The 15,607-nt window shown below is 39.0% G+C and overlaps 1 protein-coding gene across 1 annotated transcript; it reads right to left on the minus strand.

Moving 5' to 3' along the window:
* Positions 1–657: 657 nt before the first annotated feature.
* prkaa1 (protein kinase, AMP-activated, alpha 1 catalytic subunit) lies at positions 658–11,899 on the minus strand. The gene is made up of 9 exons (XM_018662496.2): positions 11,651–11,899; positions 9,271–9,412; positions 7,018–7,111; positions 6,543–6,687; positions 5,629–5,716; positions 5,294–5,518; positions 4,594–5,113; positions 4,349–4,475; positions 658–3,602 (listed from the first exon to the last, which is right to left on the minus strand). The coding sequence occupies exons 1-9, from the start codon at positions 11,745–11,747 to the stop codon at positions 3,319–3,321; spliced, it is 1,722 nt and encodes a 573-aa protein (XP_018518012.1). The 5' UTR covers positions 11,748–11,899; the 3' UTR covers positions 658–3,318.
* Between the last annotated feature and the right edge of the window lie 3,708 nt (positions 11,900–15,607).

A 15,607-nucleotide genomic window follows, 5' to 3' on the forward strand; every position in this document is an offset into this window, starting at 1 on the left:
TAAATCAAAATAAAATCCAATTGTGACACTAACACAATGCATTCACTCCACTTCATATGAATGACAACTATCCTGTTTTTTGTATCTTTTTAAGCTAATTAAGGCGATTATCTGGTGTGACTACAGGGTTAGCACTAAGACTCATCCCCTCAGAATAATGCATGTACACTTTCAATCGGAATAACAGGTGATTTGGCTTTTCTTCCCCTTCTGCCAACATTGCGTGAATGCAGCATGACCCGGAAACTGTGGAAAATGTTCATGCTTACTTTATCCCACTAGATGGCAGCACAGATACTATCAGGCCAATTTGCTCAGTTTGCATGCCACCCAATGTGTCATTTTAAATGTCAACAGATGTTATCTACAGTGACCATACTTTTCCATCACATTAATACCATGTTACACAGACATACGCTAATATTGGTCCAAAATGATCTGATTATGTAGGGAAGAGCACTGCATCTTCCTTATGAAAGTGTATACTTTTTTCTTGTATGGTTAAAGCAGTAAAAATAATGAGTAATTATCAGCTTACTTAGCATTGTTTATTGCCTGACTAATGATAAATTGGTACTATACTTCTAGTTAATGGGGCTTCATTTTTCCTCGAATCTGTCCAAAGACTAGAGACATACAGAATAAGCTTCAACAATATTGTGTGCAATTTAGCAGTTTATTAGGCAGTTGTGTATACAAATGATTTCAACACTGTCCATTCAGATTTACACTGGTCAATCTGGTAGGGTCCCTTTACACACCAAACAAAAATAGAATAATATTACTTTGAAGCAGTTCAAACCATTAGACTGACAGAATTTACCTGCTAACAGTCCACTAGGAAACTACTCCATAAGCTGTCAAAAAGGTCACTGTTTCACACATTCATCTTTCCCACAAAACCTGTCATGTCAGCCATGACAAGTTTTGTAATCAGAACTTGCAACTGCCCTTTAAAACTAAAAAGGTTTAGTTTTACAATATCTTTCCAAGACCATAGTGTGCGTTTTCTTTAATTTACCATAATCACTATATGTCATAAACTCTAGGTTAAAAGTGAGACATAAAGGTCAAATATCAACTTAACATTTCAGTCCAAATCTACCCCACAGGACAGCAGGGAGACAAGGTGATCACAATTATTGTCACTCTCAGCAATTTTTGTTGTATTATAACTCTGAGACGTAAAATTGTTCATACAAACGATATATTTTAGAGTATTAAAGCTGTGGATAGCTAAACACTGGAAACCCAGACTTTAGCAACTGCTAACACCTCTTGAGAAAAATAAAACTTTAATTGTCCGATATAACAATGAGAACATGCAAAGTTCTTTCAAACCTAATTTAATTTACTGAAAATGAAATGAAGACGATGAAATGAGAAACCACTTAACTATTTAAGTTTGGTTTGTTTTTCCTATTGCCATAACTAAAACATTGGTAGCAGTAACTGAGGTCTACAGCAGTTTGGCAAGAACAAAGTTTTGCAGTTAAGGAGTCTCTTTTTTTCAGTAACGTCAACACTTCAATAATCTGAATTTTCAACTAATAGTTTTATGAATGAACACTGACAACATTATTTGTGGACTTCAGCCCTTAAAATTGCAAAAAAGGTGCCAATAATTCTGATCAGCACTGAATTCCAACTTTTACTGACATAAAAACTGATTGACAGTACTGATAATGATAAGGCAGCCAAACAACAGACACCACTTAAAACTTTAAGACTGTGGACAGGAAATGGAGGGAAGCTCATCATAAAGACATATCAAAAGACTTTGTGAGATTGTAAGCATAAGGTTCTGTCTGACATTTTTCATCAAGTACACGTCAACCACACATTTATGATCTCAATGCCTGTGAGATGTTTTTACATTTGTCAGAATTGCGAACTACCTGACAGAACTTAATACATAAAAGCTCACAAGTCTGTTTCAGGTTTAAACATGTGAACCTTTTTCCAGGCCAACTTTCAAGGGAATGTATGGGCAACCAAAACATAAACAGATCCAAAAATGACAATATTTTGGATGTATTCACCTGCCAATAGACACTGTCCATGCACGGCATGTTCAAATTGCACTCATTTTCAAATTGAGCCCTGAGGCCTATACACTTGTAATGGATTGGCGAATTTATGAATCAAATGTAGGCAAAAGGCATTTCACTCAGTAATCATTCTCAAATTCTAATCATTAATCTAAAAGAAAAAAGAAATAGAGAAAATACAACAAAAAAAAGGTCAAAATCAACTTGTCATTTTAATATGTGACACTGAAAGTGATATTTCTAGATTTTGACTGTCATGGCAAAATATCTCTTAAATGGTAAAAGCAGGCTATATTTATCTGGAAAGACAATCAAGTATCAGAATAATTGTGATTGAAGGAAACAAAACTGTGATATTGATTTAAAAACAAGACAGTAAAAAAGGAAAATATATACCATCCAGCAATAGATCTTAATGCAAGAAAGAAAAAAATCCATTTCCAATAGAACCAACACTCTGTCCACTTAACGCACTGATAAATATATTCACGTCTTTATATATAAAAATGTCGGGGACAGACAAGTTCAAACAAATTTTTACAACAAGGACAAAACCATGAAAATTTAGTCTCTGACAACTCAGATTCACAAAAAAGAAAACCAAACATAAATCTGATGAAGCATTCTTTTATCCCTGACACAAGACAGAAATACAGGGGTCATTGCACTTCTTGTAGTCCAATGAATGTGATGGGCACGACAACCCTAGTTATAGCCAGTGCGGCACCCCGATACATCTGCACCACTTCTCTGATCCCCACTGAGAGAAAAACAAGAGCAGCAGGAAATAAAAGAAACTTGTGCAAAAGTGCTTCCTGCATCCTACATGTCTGCCACCCAGCTACCAAAACCCTCAACATGTGGCTTCCTCCTCTGCAGGCAAAAACTTGGTCTTGTTGTCTGTACTGGAAAGCAGTGCTCACTGGCTACAGTACAGAAAATTCAGTGTAATCACTTGCGCATATATGTGTAGGTGGGATGTGGACATTTGCTATTAAATTGATCAGGAAATTGTAAAACCCCCCCATCCTAAATGTTGTTCTGTCCTAGCTATTAAGTAGCTTGTCATTCATCTTTTTCCAATAACCCCGTACATCCCCTGTCAGCTCAGTATACATCCCTTCAACTTAGGGAACACCAACCTGCATCAGTGCCATGGAACAATCACTTCATCCTCAGCCGGGATGAATTGAGCCATGAATCGGTTGCATGCTTATTGCTATAAAGACACTCGGAGAGGAAAAAAGGCTAGCGATTGTTTTGCAAGCTATCGTGCAAGTAGTTTAATAAGATTTGCGCACATCTCAAAGAACTCGATGGTGTGGCTTCCTGGTCGAGGGATAGACGCGTTGTCCCCCCCTCCCGTTGAGTCGATGGATGAGGTCAACGATGAAGCTAAGGAGCCCTCTGCTGCCTTGGTGGGGTGCACAATGCTAGATGTAGGTGGAGCGTCAGCCCCGTCTACTTCGTTCTTAATAGTGGTGCGATAGTTGCCCACAGACCCGGAGCGGAGAGGGGTAGCAGTTCCAGATTTTGTTTCCAACATATCATCTGAGTAACACAAGACACAAAATGTTTTTTACACAATTCACATACAAAAAATAGTTATTTAATTCCAGATCAATTTCTATAACTAAAGTATCTACATGAATAAATATATTCATGTATGTGATAAATGATTGTAGGCCTTATTGCCACTACTTGTTTTCTGTCATTCTTTGACTGGTATGTTAAATCTCATTCTATGTGGTATTAAAAAGTCTTAATTTGGTGAATATGACAGAAATATAACATCTGAACAATCACCTTTAGATTTTCTGTATTTTTATGCAATCAGCTTTTGATTTTAATATCAAATTCAATCAACTACAGCTACTACTACAGCTGACTTTGCTGTAGCCTTAGTCTCATACCCTTTGCACGGCATTCCTGTGCTACATGAATGGCCCGGAACAACACTCTTATCTCATATTTTCCTTTGTTGTGCCGCTGAGCACCTAACGCAGACGGTTAAAAAGCCCCAGCCATCAACCTCCAGTCAATCATTTATGAAGTCTACACTGACACAGAGTACTACAGGACAGAATCCAGGTAAACACTACCTAGATACAAGGAACTGAATTCAGGGCTTACCAGAGTGTCTTATCAGTACTAACAAGTTGTAAACTATGTGTTAGTTATATGAGACCAGTTTAAATGATACACCTACTGGTTTATTAAAAAGGTTAAATTATCAGTCTTTCTGTGTTCATCACACATATTTTAAAACACAAATTTGATTCTGAAGTAAAACTTACCATCTATGCTACGGAAGTCAAGGAGGTAGGTTCTACTGTCCACCTGGTAGAGTTGAAGGCTCATCTTGGTTTGCATCCCAGTAATAGGATTCTTCCTTCTCACACGTAAATAATATGGATTCACAACCTGAAAAAGTTATTAAGGCAATGACATTTTATTTTACTGCATTTAAACCACAACATATGAAGCGCCATTTTAAGCCTATTTCCCCCTTTATGCTGTTCTCGTGGAGTTTTTCCCTTACCTTCCACTCATAATCCAGCTGTTTCATGGCACGGCACACTTCCGACATGATATCATTGGGTCTACTCTGACTGCGGATACCCAGGTGCCACTTGGCCCTTCTAACGCCCTGGTGCTTGGACTTCTGGGGGTTCAATTCGTCCAGTGTGTGCCGAGGCCTGGGAGGAGTCTCTGCCACGAGGAAGGGTACGCGCTCTGGGTGGGGCTTGATAATGCCGGCCACAGCTGCACCAGACGAGGTCAGGTGCTGGTCGTCTAGAAAAGAGTCGGGAGGGCTGGACGCCAGGTAGAAATCCTTGGCTTCGCTCATGATGCGACGATTGTCAATAATGAGGTGGTAGGCGACGGCCAGTGGATCCTGATGGTTGCGACTGTATATGCAGGCCAGGACCTCCTCCTCTGTGCACTCAAACTTCTCACACACCTCTTTCAGGGCCTCATCGTCAATCATGTTGTTGCTGTACGAAGGGTCCTCAGGGAACAAGTACTTGGGTAGGTCCTGTTTGAACCACTCATCCTCTCTGTGGAGGGAAACATTATTTTGGTGGTAACAAACAATAGAACATGAATACAACAGTGTAAAAATACTTTTTTAACATATTCATTTGACTTCAAAAAGACAACCTGCTCTATAATCTAGAGAAAAAGACAGGTTAGTTATAGCATTAGTCTGACTTTGTAATTAATCTCCAACAGCTCACCGGATCTCTTTGATGGTGGCTCTTTTCATGGGGTCCACCTGCAGCATGTGTTTAAGGAGGCTTATTACTGAAGGGTTCAGATACTGCGGGGTGAAAAAGATCCCATCACAGATCTTCTTAAAGAGTGTTGGCACGTGGTCGTCATCGAAGGGAAGTGTCCCACACAACAAGGCATAGAGAATGACCCCACTGCTCCAGATATCTACCTCTGGACCAGCATATAACCTGAGGATGAATAAAAAGAAACAATCTTAAAATCACTCTGCAGCATCTCCTTGAATCAAGATGGAAGAATGCTCAATGTCAATATCTAATAATGAAAAGAAAAACATTACCTTCCTGAGATGACCTCAGGAGCAGCATAGTTTGGAGAACCGCAGCTTGTTCGCAAGAACTCTCCATCTGACATCATGTTTGATAAACCTGAACAGCATTTTACACTGTTATAGCACACCATATGTGTAATTCACTTCATTCTGGCATCATCAGGACAAGTATGCCTTCTCATCCTGCTGCTGCCAGTGCAATTCCCATTGGCTAAATAACAAAGTAGACTGAATATTGTTCCCACTATATCTTGTTTATTTCAGCTTCTATGGACCAGTCACTGCAGCTCAAGCTCAGCCTCCCAGCAAGGAGCAAATGCCTTTTTCTCTCACAGCAAGAGCAAAAATGAGTCAGGGAGACTAACACAGAGCAGTGACAAAATATAAATAAATGGATCCAAAATCCTAAATACAAAATATTAATCTAAGCATTGAAAAGAATTTGGGAAAAAAGGTATGCTGAAGAGGACTGGCATAAGTTGAAAACAAACAAAAAAAAATACATGAACACACTTTGCATAAGTAACCTATGGTGAGTATGAAAACAAGTTCTGTGTGTGTGCTTTGCAAGATTTAAATAAAAGGTAACTTGCTGTGTTTCCTTGTAAATACACAGTTTTGTTTATGTTTACTATTTCTAAACACAAGGCACTGTGTGTATTCCTTACATCTTAACATATTTAATGTACTTCTTTCCTCATACAACATTTGCATAGCTGATTTTGAGACTAGATTGTTTACTCTCTTGACTATTAGCTTCACCTACTCATTAAAACTCCATAGCCCAATTAGGACAAAAACTCCACCTAGTACATTTAATTTAGAGTTACTGAACAAAGCCCTGTGCCACAATGTCTATACTTTTCATATTAGAATAATGTCACCTGTTAAGTCGCCTCAGTTCAGGACTGTGACACACTTACCAAAGTCAGCAATCTTGGCATTCATGTGTGCATCAAGCAGCACATTTTCAGGCTTGAGGTCTCGGTGCACCACCATGTGTCTGTGGCAATAGTCTACTGCTGAAATAATCTGCTGGAACAGCCGACGACTCTCCTTCTCATCCAACTGTCAAGAGCAGAAATTTCTGGTTAGGTGTGATCTTCTCAGAGACTCGCTTAGCACATCACAGCTGACTAAGCAGAACTTGATGTGTTTGGATATTTTTTTTTCTATCACTGTTGCTTTTTGGCTCACACAGTTCAGAGATTACTGCGTCTGCACCAAGGGCTGGCAATAAAATAACACCATGTACATAATGCACTTCTGTCCTCTGGTGTCCTCACTGATTATAAAATATACAACATCTGCTACATATGGCAAGATGGTCAGAGTGTAAGAGAATGTGAGGCATCATTATACTGGACTACAAGACATTTTCCAGTATCAGTGAATTACCTTTCCATTTTTGCAGATGTAGTCGAAGAGCTCCCCTCCTGAGACATACTCCATCACCATGAAGATATCTGTAGGGGTGCTAATAACCTGATACCTGTAGTAGTGAGTACAAAATCAACAAATCAATCAAGAAATATAAACATCTGTAAGTTCTTATTTTATCAAACAAAAAACACAGAACAAAGATAAACAGAGAAAAAAAGAAAAAGAAAGAAATGAAAACTAGGAATGTGTGCTATTTAATTTCCTGGATTTTACAGTGTAATATTGTACAAACATCAAAAAGCAGGACAGAGGACATGTTTGTGTGCTACATGTCTAACTAATGCAAACAACCAAGTCAGCCTGTGACGTGTGTATGGCTCTGTTTCTGGCAAAAGGACAGCGATTAACAATTGACTAAAGCATAATGTTGGTATTTTCTGCTTTTATTGCATCATCTCGTGCATGCCCCCCACCCCTTGCCCCAGTTGTTCAGGATTACATAAATGAATTATGTTTAAATGTCATTAACATTTAAAATAAATATCTTTAAAAGCCATGCCTGATCACAGAAGAAAGATGTGTCCAACCCTCTCTCAACCCTGGGCAGGAAGAGCTTCCCCATTCATTTTTATTATTTGGGGTTTGGAAGGTTTGTTAAAATTGTTAATAAAAACTTTGGTGTGGACTAAACAAGCACACAAAGACCACAAGACTGTGATATGTGGCATGAATTGAAGGACTGAATTATTATTAAATCCATCTGCTGGTTGTGAACTAACTCTCACTAAATAATTGACATGTGTTTTTAGTTACTGTCTATCTTTTTAGTCCAAGGCTTGGATAAAAATTCTTGAACCTTAATATCTACACTGGCACCGATCACATTCACACCTTCATTTATTTAAACTACAATGGCTGTGGGGTTGCACTTGCACATAAACCACATTTCTCCCCATATCATTATCAGCATCAAGCAGCAGAAGCTACCAGAACAACTGAAATTCTTGTCAGCTGCAAAGAAACCACACTGTAACCTCTACAACCTCTGCAGCTCTGAATCAACAAGTTTTACAATACTGAAAGACAGTAGCACAGTAATGACTAGGTGACAATATTAAGATAATGTAAGAAAACATTGTCACTCTACAAGCATCAATCTATCAATCACAAAGCAGCCATGTTTATCTGTTTATCTGAGTAAAAGCAATAACAAATTCACCTCAAAGTTTAAATTACCCAAGTTTCAGCGGATGAGACAGATGTCGACCAACTGGTCACGTGTCACAGTTGATAAAAACATCCTGTAAGCTACATGAAGCAGTACTGTATTACATTGCTCCATTTGTTGTCACTAAACTTTGTTCAGACTAGACAGGCCAAGTTATTTCTGCCCCAGTGTGTGTGCACCCTGTCCAAGATGGCATCTCTGTCTCTCTATCTCTCACAAACACACACACAAAACAGTGTTTACATTCTTGTGCAAGCATGACATGGAGCTGGTATTTCAGGCAATTAGCCACACCTGCTGGTTGGTTTAATGACCCCCTAACAGTAGCCTTGCAGCCTGGGGACAGTCAGGAAGTATCTCCACAATTTTCTAATTATATTCTTCGATCAAGGACTCTTTCAGGGACAGCATAACTCAGCAATGTTTTTATGTTACCAAATGTTTGTTGTGTTTATTTTCAGGCTAGTACTGGTTACTTACTGCTTCGTGCACCTGTGTATTTTAGCAATAATAATGTATTGAGCTGATCTCTCATGATTAGTGTCTCAGTAAGTGACAATGACTCATTCAAAATTTTATAGCTACTTATCTGTCTGAATCAGTGTGTGCAATGTTATCAGTAATGCTGTAAACAAACAAGACAGATAATTTGTGTTGACAAAAATAAATTTGAATTGGAGGTGACTATTCTATTCTGCTGAAATGCAACTGCACTGTACAGACCCAAGTGAATACATAGAGAATGCACATTTACCAATTACTGAATTTGAAAGAAGTCACACAGCAAGGCATGACAGAAGACAATGATGAAGCACTTTTGTACACTGAAATGAAAGGCCAACAGAGGGGATAAACAAAAGAGGCAATAACACAGAATGGGCAGAGGACTGATGGGAGAGGAGACTGGGTCAGACAGATATTGTCCTAGATGGATGTATTCTAAAACACACCATTAAAGCCTAGAAATAGCTCAGTGGGTGGCATTAATGTGGCGACAGGGGGATTATAGAGCAGCGAGCAGGGTGTAATCTAGGACTTACAGTTTAATTATGTGAGGATGCCTGAAAAGCTTGAGGTTCTGGATCTCCCGGCGAATCTTTCCCACCACATCCAAACTGCGGATCTTCTGCCTGTTCAAGATCTTCACTGCCACTTGATGCTTGGTCAGCTCATGTTGGCCCACTGCAGGATAAAAAGGATGAGAGCACATGAGTGATACCAGTCACAGCCATGGACATGCAAAAGATGAAAAATACCACTATTAACATAGAAAACACTACAGAATAATGGAGAAATACAGTCACTGTGTGAGGAAAAAAAATCTTGGCTTTTCACAGTGCCAACTTTTCAGGAAGTCGCACAAATTTCTGTTTTAAACCTACATTAAAATACTTCTATGGCCACCTGGGGGCAGCATAAACAAGCAAAGAAAACAAACATTGACATATCATTGCCATAAATGGTTAATATAGCAAACTTGTTTGCAAACAATTGCTTCTTTATGGATCCAGCAGACATAGCGCAACATTAACATTCATTTAGAGTTGTGCTTCTGTCCACCTGATGAATGTTTATCGTTCATCCTCCTTGTAGCTCAGGGCTGGTCTCCTGTCTGGCTTTTCAGCTACAAACTGTTTCACTATGTTCACCAGCTAGTCGCTAACTTTGTCTGTTTGTCAACTAATGCTTGGCAGGAAGCATAGAGTGGGTTTATTAAAGGCTGTGGCCAAGAACATTTGCCAGATATACCTGGAAATGATGCTGGGGGAACCACAGTGAACCAAAACAGCAAGGTTTTGGGCTGCAAAACCAAAACAATAAGCTAAAAGACAGTAAGATGTAAATATTACAAGTATTGTAAGTATTACAAGTAGTAAGTGGAACTACAGAGTGATAATCCTCCATGGATTCCTCATTACACATACACATACACAGTCATTTGATCTACTGCTGCCATAAAAATATTGATTATAGCAGCTTTAAGTAGGACAAGAAGCTCTTTGCCACCCACAAAGTGCTAGTGAAAGTTAATGGTACATTTGCAAACACTGAAATGCCAATGCAACTGTAAGCTCGTTAACTATAACCAGTAATGTAAACTTAATGTTAAAAAAAAAAAAAAATCAACCCAGACTAACTGATTTTAACTTTTTGATATGGTTCAGGCAGTAACTTCTGAAGGGGTTTCCCAGCCTGAAAGATTTTTAACTAACGCCAAAGAAAATAACCACAACTGATGTTGCATGACACAGCCACAACAATATGCACCAGCAGTAATCGGAAGAAAAGTATGCGAACATAACCAAAACATATCAGAGCAAATCAGCAATAAAGAGAAAAAAACTATGGTATCTGAATGGGAGGTGGGAAGACAGTGCACTTGTACATGGGAATTAGTAAACAGCTGCTATTGATTTACCAGTTGTGCTGATGGTAAACTATTAACTAAGTCTCCAGTAATCAAGACCATAATCACAGAGCAAAACCTCCAGTGCTCTGTGGTCCTCTCCCTCTCAACAACAAAAAACAGAGTGCAGAGAGATGACTCACTGGGAATTAACTGACTGTAAACAAAGCTACTGGTTGTTCCGACCATTTTTTTCCTGTAGAGGGTCTGGTTAGGTTCATTTCGTTTGGGTATATTAGGGCTTAATCATATGCTCCTAGGAAACAAAAGGCACTGTGGTGGAACAGAGCGCATCCTACAGAAGAGGTTTTGATCTTTCAATTATCACACCAGTCGATCATGGAGGCTTTCACACAAAATGTGAGGAGATACATTTAAACGTTTTCTTTAATCAAACTGGTATTTTAGTCCATTACGTGTTAGTACAAGCAAAGCTGTGTATTGACATACTAACCGTACCGCCCTCTGGACAGACAACACTGGGCGTAGATTCGGCTGGATTTGCCCAACTCTCTCCCAACACACCTATAAGTAGTAGTGTTTCCACCATATGATGGCAAATACAACTAATGAGGAGGAAGAGTTGAGACCAAATTTAAGGCCGGGCTGCAGAATTCTCATATAATATATTTCAATTGGAGGAAAGACTCAGCTACCGCTAACACAAGTCTAAAGGGTTTACTTCCCGGTGTCTGTCTTGACAAGCGACTTGTGGCTCCCTGCTAGCTCACAACGCAACCGACGCTAACTGAAATATCTGTGATTAAATAGAAGCTCGTGTCATAAAACGTGCATTACAAGGCTGTCGCTGGCAACTGCACTTGCATCCTAAAAACGTCATTTTAGTCAAAAACAAGTTAAGATTAACTAGCGGGACAACAAGTGTGCTACCTTCCTGGCGTTGCGACAAGTTAGCCTTCATTGCAGGCTAAATTAGCAGCTAAGCTAACAGCTCCCATTGCCACCATCTTTCTGTTGGCAGGATGCACAAACGCCAAGACAGTCAGACGTACCTTTAACCTTTCCAAACGTCCCCACTCCGAGTGTGTCTCCGAGAATGTAATGTCCAATTTTAACTCTTCCTTCATGTTTCGGTTTTTCCGTCGCCATCTTCCCGCAGTGGCCTTGCTGCGAGGTTAGCGAGCTGCGGGGAGAGATGGACTGAACTCCGCTGTGTGCGTCTCTACTCCAGCGGCTCAGCTCAGTGCGAAGGGTGGGAGGCGCCCCGGCTCCTGTGCGATTCGTCAAAAGCGTAGGCGACGTAGTATGTTGCCTTCAAATGCTCACAGTAAACTCCTAAATCAGGCTTTGATGATATGATCAACTTCTCGTGAACAAAACTTAGTTGTGTTTGGAAATTATTAGGAATATGTCAGTTTGAAATCAAGGTTACAAAGTGTATGGCAAAATATGCGTTAGACAATCGTTTGATAATTAATGAGAGACAAAAGTAAGACAGACCAATAGCATGGAAATGGAACTGAATGTCAGTGCCAAACGAACAAATGGAACAAGTAACATTAATTATTTACAGAGAAAGCTAAACAGTGCAATAAATGTAGTCTCGAGGCAAGTGGTGTGGCCCAAGAACTATGGGATCTGTGGATCAACTCAGCACCACTCAGTTGTCAGTTTCTTAGGCCCACCTAGCTAAAACTAACAAAGCCTAATACAACAATCCTGCAATAAATACTATACTGCATTGGGTTATGTTGACAGGAGATTCTATTATTTGTCCAGTCCATTCAAATAAGTGAGGGTAGGCTAAACAACAGACACGCCTCTTTGTATAATGCAGCACAGTTCAACAACACCAAAAACTGCATCCTCCACAATGATCATATGAATGAATCAGCACCTCTTTAACAGTTTAAACAAAAATGTTATATCATAACTGTCATGAAGGTAGAATTCATTGCAGGACTGGTATTAGTTATCAGACTGCATTAGTTTTAGCTTGGTGTATCTAATGAACTGACAACTGAGTGTATATAGGCCATAACCTTTATCTTTCAGTGTCACCTCATGCATTTTTGACATGACCTTTGACTATAATAATAATAATGTAACTATAATTGACTACAGCAAGTAAAATCCCATAGGAGTTATAATCAGGACATTACATAAATCATCTGGCATTCATGCATTTATAACTTACAATGGGTTTCATGAGAATCTGCTTCTGTGATTACACAATGTGGCTCAGTTTTAAATATATGCCACACCCAAACATGACTGAGTGCAGAAATCTTGTTTGCAAAGCCTCCTAAAACACATTACTCCTGGGCTGCTCTCAGAATGGTCTCAAATACTGTACATCTCCAGTGCCCTGATGATCACAGAATAATTGTCATAACAAAATATCTTGGTCAGCCCATTATGTTCCCGAAATGCTACTGAGACAATGACTGAGAAATGTTCCCAGACCCCTCAGAAAATCACCACTTCGCAAAACCTGATCTTCCATTTCCAGAGAATGTGCAGTTCTTCTAAAATTGTGTTTTCCATAACTAAAAAGCAGAAAAAAAACAAACTGAGAACTGAGCTTGCTGGAGTGAATCTGTTTGATTTTGCAGGTGCCTGATTAGAATGGCTGTCAACATGTGTCTCATTAAGGCCCAAATGGGACGTAAATTGTTTATTTGCATAGCAGAATATACAGCTATTGAATACAGAGCCAGCCAAATGATGATGGCTCAGCAGATGACCTTTATCCTAGATATATTACTCATTTCCTAGGTTATGTGTAATGCATTACATTATACGCCCAATTAGCTACATAACATTAGTCTCAGATATTCAGCCAAAACAAGAGACATTGTTCTTGCTCCTGTGTCACTAATCTCATTTCTTGCCTTTTACCTCATCAGTCCTCAATGCTCACAAAACCATGTGAATGTGTTCTGAGAGGGAATAAGTTACTGTAATGATCATTCAAAATTACAAAGGATATTTGTTAAAGTGCTGTCAACACAGTCAAATATCATGAGGAAGTGGCTTGAGAGGAGAACTGTAGCCACGTTCCATGCTGTACAAGCCCTGTGCTAATGGCAAAAAGGAATGGCAAGAATTTAAAAAATGAATCTAAATTAATCTTAGCCTCTTGATCAGTAAAGCTCTTTTCATTGCACTAATGTGTTGTGTTCATTGGGCTATGTAATTTCTTCCCTCTATACTGTTAAATTCTACAACCTGGATTTATTTGATTCTGTCAAGCTGCAATATGTAACTGATAGTATACAGGAGATTATCATGTTGGCATTTCATGTGTGATCTACAGGACATTATATAAACACAGCTAATTTGTCCAGTGTTGGTTTTGGTTGTCCCACTTGTGAGTTGTGCACAGGACAGAAGCACAAGTCAGAATCAAAATCCAGTAGGACCTTGTCCTGTAGTCTCAGGGATGATTCTTGACTCTGAACAGAGCCACTCTTACTGTACCTCATGACCTAAGAGACTTTGAATCCTCACAGACACGTTGAGAATAACAATGAACTAGTCAGGATCTGAAGAGCTGCTCAGTGACAATAATTGATGACCAAATTTGTGAATACATTGTGATGAATGGTACTAAGTGCCCTCAAAGTAAATCATACCCCAAAGCACAACTAATGTACCTCAAAGGGTATCCTTAACAACTTTTTGCAACCCCAAAGTATAACTCAAAGTACAGGCTGAACAAACACACGTTTCACTCTGTCACTGAGCGATTATTAAAGAAAGAATGGCCTGGTCAACAGTTACCATGACTCCCTTTACACATCTTGAAGGAATTAACAGTTAGTCCCAAAAGTCCTTGTCAGTGACACTTGGTGTATGTTTGTGTATTTCTGGTTGCTTGTGTGTGTGTTGTCTACTCTTTGTATACACTTTGGGATAAAAGGACAGTGATTAAATGAAAAGTTCAGCATGTAGCTTCCCCATTTTAGAGCACAAGAGGTCATTGGGAAGTACAGTGCAGCACAGCACATATAATCAGGTATGTTTAGTTCTGTTCCTGTTCTTATTTATAAGGTGGACATTGTGGAGTGATGGCTGGTAAATGTCTGTGAATTGTCCATTGTCTTCTTGTTAGCTGCACATATTTTAACAGCCCAGCTCTAAACGGATACTTACAGATGTCATCAGCCAAAGTCCTCTCAGTGGTGACATCTTGTGGTTTCCTGTGGATTCTACAGGTGCAATCTGTCCCCTATCAAAAGTGGCTCTTGTTTGTTAATCTCGTTAGCCACGTAGTAACTGAATGAATTGCTTTGGATGAGAGGAGCTGCTCACTGACAGTGAATCCAAGATTCCTGAATATAAAATAACAAGTACTACTACATACGCTGTTACAGTGTTTTTTGTTTGTTTGTTTGTTTTTTTGCATTTAATATAGAAAGTAGGCCAAGGGTTAAATAGGGTGTAATAATTCAACCTTAATGGATTGAAAGTCATTCAAGTGAAATAATGAAAAAGAGGACTCTTCCCTTAACAGCAATTCACAATGTAACAAATTAGGTCTAATTTGTCTATGATTAGTCTTGTGGCTAATGACATGTTATCAGACATGTACTCAGTGTATGTAATAATTAAAGGACTCATGCAGCCACAGCCACACAGAAAATGTAATTACATTTTCACATCTTATAAAGTTAGGGGACGTGAAATATAAATCAAACTATACACAGAAATACTCTTTATATTATATGAATAAATGATAAGACATAGTTGGCAGTGCAGTCTGAAAGAAGAACTGTTTTTGGACATGTCCTCATTAAGCAATGCTTATTTCCTAATCTTGAGTAAAGAGTGTGATTGATTGTGTAATTTTTTCATCTGAACTACAGCATACAAACCTTCCATAACAATAGGATACTCACAACAGATTTTTAAAAGATGGTCAAAAACAAGTCAGGGGAGGGTGAGATTTCCTGACTCAAGCTCCAAACACTAGCTAAATCCTACATTTCCCCTGATGCAAATCA

The sequence above is a fragment of the Lates calcarifer genome, linkage group LG9, assembly GCF_001640805.2.
Source record: "Lates calcarifer isolate ASB-BC8 linkage group LG9, TLL_Latcal_v3, whole genome shotgun sequence".
NCBI lineage: Eukaryota > Metazoa > Chordata > Actinopteri > Centropomidae > Lates > Lates calcarifer.